Raw genomic sequence first — 12,606 nt, forward strand, 5'->3', positions numbered from 1 at the left:
GTCAGCTGTAACGACTGACTGCTGCACTGCTGCACTGCTCATATCACACTATCATATTTGTGTCTTGTTCTGGAACATATGGACCCAGTGCTGGTTGCTTCATTTGAACGGAGAGGTCCATGTTACTCACATGGCCTTATGGACACTGAAACTTTGTTGGTTGCTGTCATTATGTACAAAATGTGGGACAAAAGGTTTTAGCCTTTAAAATAAAATGTGGTCTCTCTGCTCTCACAGAGATTTTAACCGGACAATAACCCAAATGGGTTACTACGTTTGGAAAACACTTGATTTGACCATCTCAGTGAATTTATGGTCTCATGAGCCTTGTTTTATGGAATGTGAAGCTTCTGCTCGATGTGACACTTTAATCCAATGATTGTTTCTGTTTTGAAATCTGCGGTTCAGAAGTCAGTTTATAATTGATTTCTCCCTTCAGGTTCTTTTATCCACCTTTTCTGTTTGTTATGATGATATTACAGTCGGCCTGTATCATTATTTTGAGGACCGAGTCCTCCGCAGCAGACACGCATGCGTCCTGGCGCTCCGGTCAGGCAGCGCGATGCAGCGCCGCCGCCGTGGCTCAGTGCGCCCCGAGCAGCCAGAGCGCACGGTTACAATGAGCTTCTCCATCGGTCCGACAGAGAGCCAGCGTCAGTACCGACCTCCGAGCAGCAGACACACCGCCACAGACCCCGACCGACACCAGCTCTGCGCGCCCGCAGCAGGATGCCCGGGGGAAAGAGAGGGCTTGTGGCACCGCAGAACACTTTTCTGGAGAACATCGTCCGGCGTTCAAGTGGTGAGTCCGCGCGTCGGAGCGAGGCTTGTTCCGGTCTGGTTTCACCAGGCGGTCCGGACCCGGACTCTGCTGGAATACAGTGTGTTTTTAGATCAGTGCCACCACGGAGGTTTGGCAGAGGATAGACTGTGTACCGGCATTTCTTCTGCAGTGATGGAGTTTACCCCCCTCTCAGGCTCCATGAGTGTTTCTGTTGTAATACATCATCAGAAGTAACGTTAAACTGATGTAACTTACATGCACGAGGGGTCATTTCCTCTGGGAGAAACGTGTGTTGCGGTTTTGAGAAAAACAGAATTGAATTTTTGTGTTCCCATCGGTTTGTTTGTCTCGCTGGGAGCCACAATTTACGCACCGATTTATTCTCCGCTGCACGAGCCTGTGTTTGACTTTTCCACATTAAATGATGTAGATTATCTCTCCAAATGATCTCAGATCGGTTTGTGAGACCAACACGAACAAACAGCGAGAGATTAAAAGTTTATTTTGGTCATTAATGCCTAATAATAATAATAGTAATAATAATAATAATAATAATAATAATAATAATAATAATAATAGTAATAATAATAATAGCAGTATTAATAATTATAATTATTGATTATTTGTTTGCGCCGGACTTGGCACCGGCCGGAGAGAGATCACTACGCGCTCCCTCCTCTGATTAGTTTGATTGGTTTCCTTTGTCTTCCCAGAAAAGTCAGAGGAGTAATTGGCCGGAATGAGAGCCGGGGCTGTGGGTGGGGTGACGGGGTGGGTGTGTGGTGGAGATAAGGTCAAGAAGACTGTTCCAGAGCTGTGTTTCGGTCTGTCATCGCGGTGTTTGCGCCTCCGGGAGCGCCACGGGGCTGCTGAGCGGCTCTCCTGGGGGGTTCAGCGCTAATTGGAGAGCTGTTGCTTGAAGTTGGTCGGTGTTTTGGGCTTTTTTTTTTTTTTTTTTTTTTTGTATTTCTGCTTGAGAAGTCACACAAGCAATTAACTTCACTGATGAGAAGAGCGTCGATCAGATGCTGCAGCCTTCACGTTTGGGACGAAGACTGAGACGTGATCAAGTGGAGTCAGTTTTATCTGCGCAGACCAGAATCAGTTTCCCTCAGTGGGTTTCTATTATTCAGACTTTTGAAGTGTTTTAATTCCTTTTAGTTTTCGGTTACTTCTTTGACAAAATCTAATGATGAAAAATCTAATCCTGCTCTAGTTTTTGGGGTTTTAACCTTTATGAGAGACAGTTTTTCCGCACAGATGCAGTTTTAAGGGCCTTGTAATTCAGATTCAGAGCATAAAATTTGTAGATAATATACCAGTTTTGTTGTTAGTTTGAGAAGTTGCTGGAATGGATATGACACTGAATAAAACTCAAAACCAGGTTACTCACTCATGAAATCGAGCAGTTTTTAGGATCATCATTATTATTTCAGTCCAAATTATTTGAGTTCACCATTCATCATTTCAGTGTTACAGGCTGAGTCAGATTAACCCACAAAAACTGATCTGTGTTCAGTAACTTATTGACACACAGATGTGTTTAGGCGTTTAAATAAAGTAAAATAGATGAGACAATGAATCACTTTGACTCGCAGACAGAAATAATCAGTCAAAAACTGCTAAAACATGTTAATAGAAGACAGAGAGCAGAAGCTAGAATGAATAAATAAATCAATAAGAATATCTATTTGCACATACAAAATAAAAGTCTACTAAACAGTCAAATTTTTATTGAAGTCATGAAAATGTTCCATGAAGAGATTCCATCATCCAAAATACCCCCCCCCCCCAACCCATTCAATCTGAGCTTTAGCTATTTTCTAATTTAAAGCTGTAATAAGCTAATATAGCTCATCACAGATCAATATTGGTGCGGGCTGATCAGTAACAAGACAGTCTAACAGAGAAATCCCAAGGATGTGTTTCAGGAAGTGTCTCCATTACATAATATCACTTTAAGAATTTAAGACAACAATAATCAAACATGTTAAATACTCCAGACAATCCATCAATTTACTGATCCTTTGTGACACAAACTCACCTGAAAACAGCACAAAGTCAATATATTTAACGTTTGATCTAATCAGCTTCATTTTTTTGTAAATATCTGCTGATTCTGAATCTGATGCAGCAACACGTTTCAGACAAGTTGTGACAGGAGCAACTAAAGACTGGGAAAGATGTGGAACGCTCCAAAAACACCTGTTTGGATCATTCCACAGGTAAACAGGTTGATTGGTAACAGGTGATAATATCATGATTGAAAGGCTCAGTGGTTCACAGCGAGGATGGAGCGAGGTTCAACACTTTGTCAACACGTGATTGGATAAAGATGTAGTTTTGGTGCTGTTTCACAACATTAACCACATGTTTTTGTGGTCAGCGCCTCTCGCTGTACTCTCCAATGGTCACATGTTGTTTTGGGAGTCAGTGGATAGCGACGTGCACCACAGCGTGTGGACAGTCTGAGACGTCGGTTCAACAGCGACTGCAAACAGAAAAGAGCTGAAAGGGAAACTCTGCTTCAGCTCTGAGAACGAGTGCCAGTCTGCCGCCCATCAGAGGGAGCAGCATACAGAGTTTTAATCATACTAATGAATCCCTTCCTGAAGCCCAAGTGATCCATCACTGAAGAGAAATGCTGCTCAGATGCTTTTTCAGAGTTCACTGCACGAGAGCGAATGTTTGTATGCAATAATCTACTTCTATCATCTGAAACTGTGATGTTATGAGTTCAGCCTGAGCTGCACGTCGTAAAGTAGCAGTAACAGCAATGGTGGAGGCAGTATTCAGATTTACTGAGTGAAAGTATTAATACCACAGTGTAAAAATACTCTTCCAATAAAAGTCCTGCATTCAGGATCTTACTTCAGTTAAAGTATAATCATGAAAAAGTGAAAGTCGTTCATGTTGAAGCAGGATTTTACTGTTGGAGCTGGTTGAGCTTCATTTCAACTAATGATTCTTTTCATTCTGGATCAATCTGCTGATTATTTCCTCCATTAATCGATTGATCGTTGGGTTTGGAAACATTGTGAAGAAATGTGGTGACGATGAGGCCAAAGTGACGCCTTCACAGTGTTTGTTTAGTCCAAAGCTCCACATTATTACAAACACATTCAGATCATTCAGATCATTCAGAGGAAAAGCAGCAAATCAAACATCTGAGAAGCTCAAACATCAAATGATTTTACAGCAAAAAGCACAATGTTTCCCACTGAGATGTTGAGGAGGAGCAGTGAACTGTAGTACAACTACTAAGTTTTTCTTCTCAAGTACAGTTCTTGAGTAAATGAGTGTGTTAGAGGGACTCCAAAGCTGCATCTGAGGCTGGAAAACCTGCAGGAACGTCGTGTTTTCTCTGCATTAAATGCGCTCTTTGTTTCACGTGGCTCTTTCATTTTCACTGTAAATTAGATGGAAAATTAAAAGGTCTCACGTAGCCTGTTACAGAACTCCCCGACAATCGGATCAGAGCTAAGTGATCTCATCGCCCGGCGCTCCGGCTGCTGCTCCAGAGGCTTCCACCTCCTTCCTTCAAGCAGCTTCTGTTGCTCTCGGCCCTCAGGCGGCCCCGCTGGTTGAACCCGGTCCGGCTAAGTAATTGATTGTGATGAAAGAGGAGAGCAGAAAAGGTCGAGATGAATCTTTTTTGTGAGTGTTGCATTAAGTCTTAGTCAGCTGTTTAATTCCAAAGGGCGCGCAGGAGGCTGCGGCCGGAGGCTGCGGCCCTTAAACCAGGAGGTGATAAATTTAAGGAACTGCAGTTTGCTTTCTGTGCTGAACAATCACTTGAGTAATTGTTTGGAAAGAGAGGCAGAGAACAGATGAGGCTCATCTCGCTCTGGATTGTTCTGCTTTAAACGGGAGACCCTCTCACACTTTACCCATAATGCTCTGCAGTCTGAGTGAGAAAGGTGAGCCACCGCCTGCCGGAAAGCCTCGAACATTTCACACTAACTGCAATGAGAAGTTTGATTTGAACTGAATGTTTCATTAAAACTGTTCTCTCCACAGTCTCTGTACGGGGGCCTTTTTAGGACATCTCAGACTCAGCTTGTCAGGCTCAGCTCAGCTTTCATCAGACTAAGCAGTTGATTTTCATTTTCAATCAATCTGCCAAGTATTGTCTCAACTGATCAATCATTCATAGCTACATGTAAGTTCTCACCACATCTGAGAAGCTACACCAGGCTAATGTTTAGCATTTCTGCTTGAAAATTATATAAATGAACAACTGATAGTTGCTGATCATCATCATCAGTAATCGGCTGCTGCTGCCCGTAGACTTCACTGGCAGCAGTAATTATTGGGATTTTCTACCCAATAATAAGATATTATTGGGGTATTTTTTTGGACTGTAGTTTATGTTACTTCTGGAAACACATTTCTGTCGAACAAAATCCCATTTATGGAGCATAATCCGCTGCTCGTGTGCTTTCTCTCCACACTCTTCATCACTGGACGCAGTGAAGGGTGTTTTCTTGTGGCGGAAGAGACGGAAACGTGTGAACGCGTGGCGACATCAGAGCTAAAAGAACTGCTTCTTTTGAAAATGACCCAGATGGTTTTCAGGCGTAAATTGGTAAAGCAGCTTCTCCCTCTGTAGCTGTCGTCACGTCAGCCTCCTGTTTCACCTCCTGCAGATCATTAACATTAAATTAAAGGTCACTGCACAAGCTTAGAATACACTGGCTTCATGCTAAATGCCATGTAAGTTTTCCCAGTTTTTGTGTGGTTAAGGAGTTAGAATGATACACAGAACCAGTTTGTTGTTTTATTAAGAATCACACATCACCTGGTCTGGTGTCTGCTGCTGGTTTTTCCCTGACTACAGCTAGGACACTTTTATAATATCATCACGGCTGCCCGTTGAAGTCCATCGAGTGTTGGCTGGTTGTAACTCGCAGGCTGTTAAACCTGCAGTGAGACCTGGCTGAAAGAGCTGCTGACACACCTTCAGGAATTCATCCGTCTGTGTTTCACTGCAGAAACTTTCGGCTCTGTTCGCAGTTCAGACGCTGTTTCACTGGGTTTCCCTCCCTGCTGTAAATATGTGGGAAACAATGCAAGCTTGGAGTGTTTATCAGCATGCACCTATTAAATTTAAGGAGCTTTTCCAGCATATTTTATCCCTAAATTCACTCTTTCATCAATCAACTCCTTTTTGGAAAAGAGGAGGCTGATAATCGATGAATGATTAGCTGCCACAGTTAACGCTGCAGCAGATCTGGCAGGTTCTGAGGGACATTATCTGCAGTTTCAGGCCATTAATTACAAAATGCATTTACTCTGCGTTTACTGCTGACTATCGTCTAACTCAGGTGATTTCTTTCTGACCTTTCAAGGAGCCGATGAATGCTGATTGCTTTAAAAAAAAATAACTTGCAAGACTTGAACGTGTGACGCTGTAGCTGCTGTCGGATCTGCTTTGGAAAGTCATCTTCGTTCCAGGATTTGAGAGTGACCCACAGAAAATGGAAAGGAAAAGATTCATGTTTGTGTGTTGTTTTTCTTTGGGTCTTCTTTGTGGTGATTTCAAGGACAAACCGACATCTGAGACTTACTGAAGTCTTCTGGGGTTTCACTGTACAGCAGCTGACTGTCAACTTGTGAATGTTTGAGTGTCCTTTTTAACGCACTAAAAGGACAGTTTGCAGACCATCTCTGCTTCAACACACCTTCATATTTAAATGACTGAATAGGTTGATTGCCTGTTTGCTAAAGGTTGCTAATGAGCAGTCATTATACCAAAAACTACTTGGTTAGGTTTAGGAAAAGATCATGGTTTAAACTATGGACTGTTAAATATTTTATTTAAGTTTGACCATCCATCCACCCCACCTTCATCCATATGTGGCCTTTCTTGGTCTTTGTACTAGTCACCTGGCTTCCTCCTTTGCTCCCGTCGTAATTACTACGGCCACTAGAGGTTGCTGCCTTACAGTGAACATAAATATGGCTCGTATGTACGTTTGTTTTCCTGATGACGTCATGTCTTTCATATTCCGCATGTTGTATTTTTAAGGCTGCTTTGGATTTGTTTTAGGCAAAATACCTTAAAATGTTACGACGTTTTTAGGCAAAAAATAGAATAAATTAAAAGGTGTTTCTGTGCTAAAACTATATACCTGACCCACCTGACCTATACCTGTCATGCCAGTGTTTTTAAAATCTTAGCTATAACCCGACCGTGCAAACTGATAATCAAGAAGCACGTTAAGCAACAGTTAGATGATCGGCTGAAATTATTTCCCAAACATCCATCCGCTGCAACATTTCTTTCTTGTCATCACAACTAATGGAAACGTTTTCCAAAGCTACAAGAAAAAACCTTAAAGTTCCCATTGATAAAGCAATATAAAGATGACGAAGGGTTCACTGCGATGGAAGCAAATAAAAATCGAATCGATTGATTTTCATCCATCTGAAAACATTTGATATGCAGTGAAGAATGTTTGGCAGCATTGTGATGTATGGAAGTGGTTTGTAGTTAATTGTTAAACAGTCGAAACCGCTTTTATTGTTTTCCCTGGTGAGCAAAGCGATCGTCATGTAGAATATAGAACATTAATAATTAATATCTGTGTGGTTATGAAAGAGAGATAGGAACAAGCCTCCACTGCAGACGCTCCGATGGTGCAGTGTGTCCCATGGCTGCAGCTACTGTAGCCGCGAGGCCCCTTGTTCAGGTCTACCAAGGGGATTGACAGATAGGGAAATTATTTTCACCCTCATATCTTATGGATTTCATAGTTGAGCACTGGGGGGATGGTGCTCATTTTTGCTAATAGGGAGATGCCTACGATCATCGTCATCCTCACACAAACGAGCCCCTCACCCGCCTGCGGACTGTTTTACTGCATGAATTCATCGTTGTGGCTAATTAGTGCAGCTGGCTAAGGATCAGGTTTGGGTGACTAGAATGACCCTTTTACCTCTTTTCTTCTTCACTGAAAACACACACATCACAAATACAGTCACATGAAGACATTCATAAGAACAAGAGGAGAAAACATAGTGCCAGGGAATAAAAGCATTAAATTACACATCAAATTCAGATTAAATAAGTAAATAGAAGGATGATGCAGGTAGTTGTTAACTTTCCACAGAAATAAATTAATATGTGCAAATACAAAAAGGAGGAAGATGTACATTCAAGTAATATCTGTCAACAGCTGAAATGAGCATCTTTTTTTTTAATTTTTCATCTTAAGTAAAGAGTGAGAAGAACCTAATATGGTTTTAAACTGAGTGAAGTTGGGCTACTTTTACCCACAAATGCTTTTCTGACACTTGTGAATTAGCGTTGAGTAGTAGATCCTCATAACAATCAACCTAAAGGCACATTTCCCATCTTCTCCTGGGGCTTCAAACACATCACACTTGAGCAAGAAGGGGGGCGGGGCTTCAGGTGGAAGCAGGTGGAGCTTTAAACCGGTTGTAACAAACATGGCTGACACTGCAGTGAGGGTCGGTGAACGGCTGAAAGGTGGCTGCTGGTCGGACCTGGCGGTGCTAAAGCAGAGGTAGCTTGTTTCTTGTAGCTAGGCTAAGCTAGCTGGCATTTGTACTGTTGATTTATGTTGCTGTTTGATTGAGACGACATTTTTAAGGTTAGCTAGCACAAATATGAAGATATTGCTTTTGTGTTTTTTAATTGTGTAATTTGTGTTTTTGTTTAGATAAAATTTGCTGATCTTAGTTAGTTTGCGGTCACATTTGCCTTGGTGTTTTAAGCTAGCTAGCTAGCTAAACACTTGTTACTGTAACATAAGGCTACACTGCTAGCTAGTTTGTTGAGCAGTGCTGATTAGCATGCTAGCTGCTGTCAGGGGCCTGGCTGCTTTGTGTGATTATTTTGGTAGTTTTTGCTGGTTTGCTTGAATAAGTAGCTCAAACAGGCACTTTATCAATAATAAAATATTACACTGAAGACTTTTTCTTCATCTTTCCTTCCACTGTTTGATTACTGAGCCGTTTTAAAGGAATTTATGTTTGACTGAACCTGTTTAAAAATGATGAAACCAGGTTTAAATGTGTTTAAATTAAATCTGGGATTGATAAAAGTCATTTTAATGATTTAAATCTGAGTTGAATGTTAGTTTAAAATGCAGAATAGGACAGAATCATTGAGACCGACATCAATGTTAAACCACCTCGACCTCCAGTTTAGCGATGAAGAGTTTAAAAGTAGATTAAATGAGGTGTTTACAATTAAACATCAGTCAAACTGACCCTTAGCGTGGACCAAAATATCTTTCTTTATTGTCATCTTTATTTTTGCATTAGTTGATGTTTTGAGTAGCCGAAGAGCAAAACTAAAAGTGAGCGAGACCGAGAGGCCGAGCAGCTCCGCGGCCGGTTATCTGATCTTGTGCTCTCCGTCCTGTCCGTCCACCAGAGACCAGCTTCCTCCTGGGAAACGCTCAGATCGTGGAGTGGCCTGTAGTTTACAGCAATGACGGATTCTGCAAGCTGTCGGGCTTCCACAGGGCTGAGGTCATGCAGAAGAGCAGCACATGCAGGTAAAACTTGTCACGTTTCTCCTTGTGTTTTCTGTGATGGCTGAACATTCAAACATTGCAAGTGTGCACAGTTATTGTTGTTAAATGTAAGTCTGAAGCAATTACAGTGTGTTAATGTGTGTGATAATAACTCATAAGTGTTGTTGCTTTTTATTTGTATAACTCCCTTTACATTTGCATGCACCGGCCTACTGAGTCTATAGCAGGCATACAGCGTGTCTTATTTAGCCCCTGGGTTTATGCAGGTTCATGCATGAGTTTAAGTGGAACTCATAAAAACTGCACCATATTTTTTAACACCAACTCCTTTCCGAGTTAACACCACGCCAGAGTAGCCATGAGTCATTGTTTTTAAAAGTAAAACCATGTCCTTTTCAAAGTGCTGCATTTATCTCAGAATCTCTGACTGTCGTTTTTCAGATTCATCCATTATTGAAGCACAGTGAAAGGGAGAAAAGATTAAAAAGTGACATTTTTTTGTACCTTCCTGCTTCTGTCCCTCAGCGGGCATCCTTAAAACGACACGGCGCTGCTCTGGAGAAATGTTTACACGATGCTAACTTAGTTTACAACTTGAGAGCCGCTCCGGTATCACGCAACGAAAGTGTGGAGCTCAGCAGAGTAACACTGCCAAAAAAAAAAATCAGCATCTGGCATCTCCACTCGCTCTGAGAGAGGAAGAGAGGAAGAGATGGCACGCCGCCGCTCAGGGAGACTCTGAAATGAATCCAGTTTCGAGCTGCCGGGGGAGCTCTGCTCGGTCCAGCTCGAGGACGGTGTCTCGCTCGCCTGTCAGTCAACACGTTTTAGAGTTTGACTCCAAAGGATGACTCCCGTCCTCTGGCGCCTCACAGATCAAACCCGGGGCGATAGCCTTGACTAGCCGGCGGCTAAAAACGGCCTCCACCGGACACTGAGCCGAGACAGAATCGGAGCGCTGAGGTTTCCCCGTCCACTCCCTGCTGCTCTGAGCTGGGGGGAGCGCTGAGACCAACCGTCCACTCAGACATGACACTGAGAGGATGGAGGAGCCCACCAGGAGCTTAAACTTACAGCTGCTGCCAACGTGATGGAAGGCGGCGGCTGGTTAATGGGGCCCAGTGGCGTCGTGGGAGAGTAATTTTTGATCTTTTTGACTGCAGTACAAGCTTATGACTCTGGGACGTTGGTGCAGAAATACTGACAATTCGCATAATGACACACGGGTTCGAGAAGGTCACGTGTAGTGGAGTTCAGCAAAGGAGTGCTATTAACCCGTGTCCCAGTTTGGGAGTCTGATGATTACTGTAGCTGTGTTTCCATTGCCCCTAGAAATGTGCAAATCCTAAATATCGCAATAAAAAAACAGTAATGGAAACACCTAAATTTCGAAAATCCTCTCAAATATCGCAAAAACATTTTTACGCTCTCATGAGGTGGTTTTTCAGACGTGTCGATATAAAAGTGTTTCGCAAAAGTGTAATGGAAACACTTTTTTCGCATTTACACGTCACCGAGGTGAACTTTAAAGACGCACGTGCGCACAGATGTACAGCATGGTGTTTGCCATTGTGATGAGCGTGTGCACCTCAGCTATGTGGGAGACATGCGTGCACGCCATTAACTTTAATATGGGCTTCGCCTTTAAGCAACTACACGGTGCCTCCGCCTTCTGTTCATAATAAATACAGCAACAGCCGTGGCAGCTCCCGAAATCAGTGTCCCGAGACGCATAACACTTTCGGCCGTCTTCCTCAAAATGAAATCTGGCGGGACGTCCGAGAATTCACGAGAATTTCGGCTGGTTCGCAAAACACTGTTCAATGGAAACACCTGCAAGTCGCATTTGAACTTGAAAAATGAAATTTCAGAAATATCGCTTTTATTTTGCGAACAACTGTAATGGAAACGCAGCTACTGATAGGAAAGATGTGATGATTTTCCTCTAATCTTTGCTTTTTTTAATTGCATATTCTAATATGGTGGAGGCAGATGGCCGCCCACCCAGAGCCTGGTTCTGCTCGAGGTTTCTGCTGGTCAGACGGCAGTTTTTCCTAATCAGTGTCTGTGTTTGCTCGCGGTGGGAACTGTTGGGTCTCTCTAAATAATATCATAAAGAGTTCGGTCCAGACCTTCTCTGTGTGAAATGCGCCCTGAGATAACTTCTGTTATGATTTTGCTGTTTTAAAGATAAAATTGACTCGACTGCTAAAACAATCTGAGACATCTTGAAGGGAAAATAAGTCTTCTGTTAAAGTTGAGTTCCTCTTACTTTGCTATAGTCTCCAGATTTCCATCCTGAGTGCTGCTAATACGTTTTAAATTTGAATGTGGAATTAAACTTTAAGTGCAAGTTCAGGCTGGAAGCAATTATCAATCTAATTTTATCAGCCTCTCAATTGTCATCCAATTATTTCTCTGGGATCCGTTAACGGGCTTTCCTCTCAACCCATGAACATGTTAGCTGATTTGTCTTCTTCTCTGTCGGTGCTGCTTTAAATCGATCCACCGAACAACAAGGTCAATGCCAAAGTCTCCCAAATAAAGCATCAGCATTCTTCTTCTCTGGTAGCGTCTGTCCTGATTGAGCCGTGTTAATGTTTAAAAGAATCAAAGCTGGCGGAGAGTCCTCGCACATGTTCGGGTTATAGTTTTTTGTCTGTTTATTTAAAGCACTCTGAGCCTCCACCTGTCAATCAGCCTGGATTTTGATTAATGCACTCTGAGCGTGAATCCTGCAGCCTGCAGGAACGGCGCTCGGCTGTGTGGTGATTTTACGCTCGCGGTTGTAGCCAGACCTGCAGGAGACACGACGGGCCGAGACCCAGGCAGACCCAGATCAGCGTTTCCTCAGAGTTTCAGTTTAAACCCGAACTTTTTTCACTTAATGTACCTGGTTATCAAATGTGAGTGCAGTCAACAGGCCGCCATGATGGAGGTTCATTCATTTTTAAAACAGCGGCGCCAGCTACAAACACATAAGGCGGCTTCATTAGCAGAAAGAACGTCAGTTTAGGCTTTTGGTGATAAAACTCAAGCAAATACTCTATAAAACCTTTTTTTCTGTGATCCATAATGAGGAAACATGTACTTTATACTTAACGGCTGGATATTTTCATTGTGTATCTGCACCTCTGTGTGTGTATTAGTCCTTGGAGACGCTGCGGCTGTCTGGGAAGAAAGTAATCACTCAGGCTAATTATATTAGCACAGATTAAAATGTCCTCAGCCCTTTGAGGAATAATTACAACCATGCCAGGAAATGCAGTGCAACAATCCAAAACCAACCCACAATCCTTCACTGTGAGTGAA

General features: G+C 42.6%; 1 protein-coding gene across 1 annotated transcript in view; it reads left to right on the forward strand.

Moving 5' to 3' along the window:
* The first annotated feature begins 729 nt into the window (after positions 1 to 729).
* Positions 730 to 12,606, forward strand: part of kcnh5b (potassium voltage-gated channel, subfamily H (eag-related), member 5b) — a 131,345-nt gene continuing 119,468 nt past the window's right edge. The window contains exons 1-2 of the mRNA XM_041953353.1: positions 730 to 802; positions 9,192 to 9,315. Coding sequence (XP_041809287.1) covers positions 730 to 802; positions 9,192 to 9,315 — 197 coding nt within the window. The remainder of the gene's footprint in view (positions 803 to 9,191; positions 9,316 to 12,606) is intronic.

This window comes from Chelmon rostratus, chromosome 15 (assembly GCF_017976325.1).
Source record: "Chelmon rostratus isolate fCheRos1 chromosome 15, fCheRos1.pri, whole genome shotgun sequence".
NCBI lineage: Eukaryota > Metazoa > Chordata > Actinopteri > Chaetodontiformes > Chaetodontidae > Chelmon > Chelmon rostratus.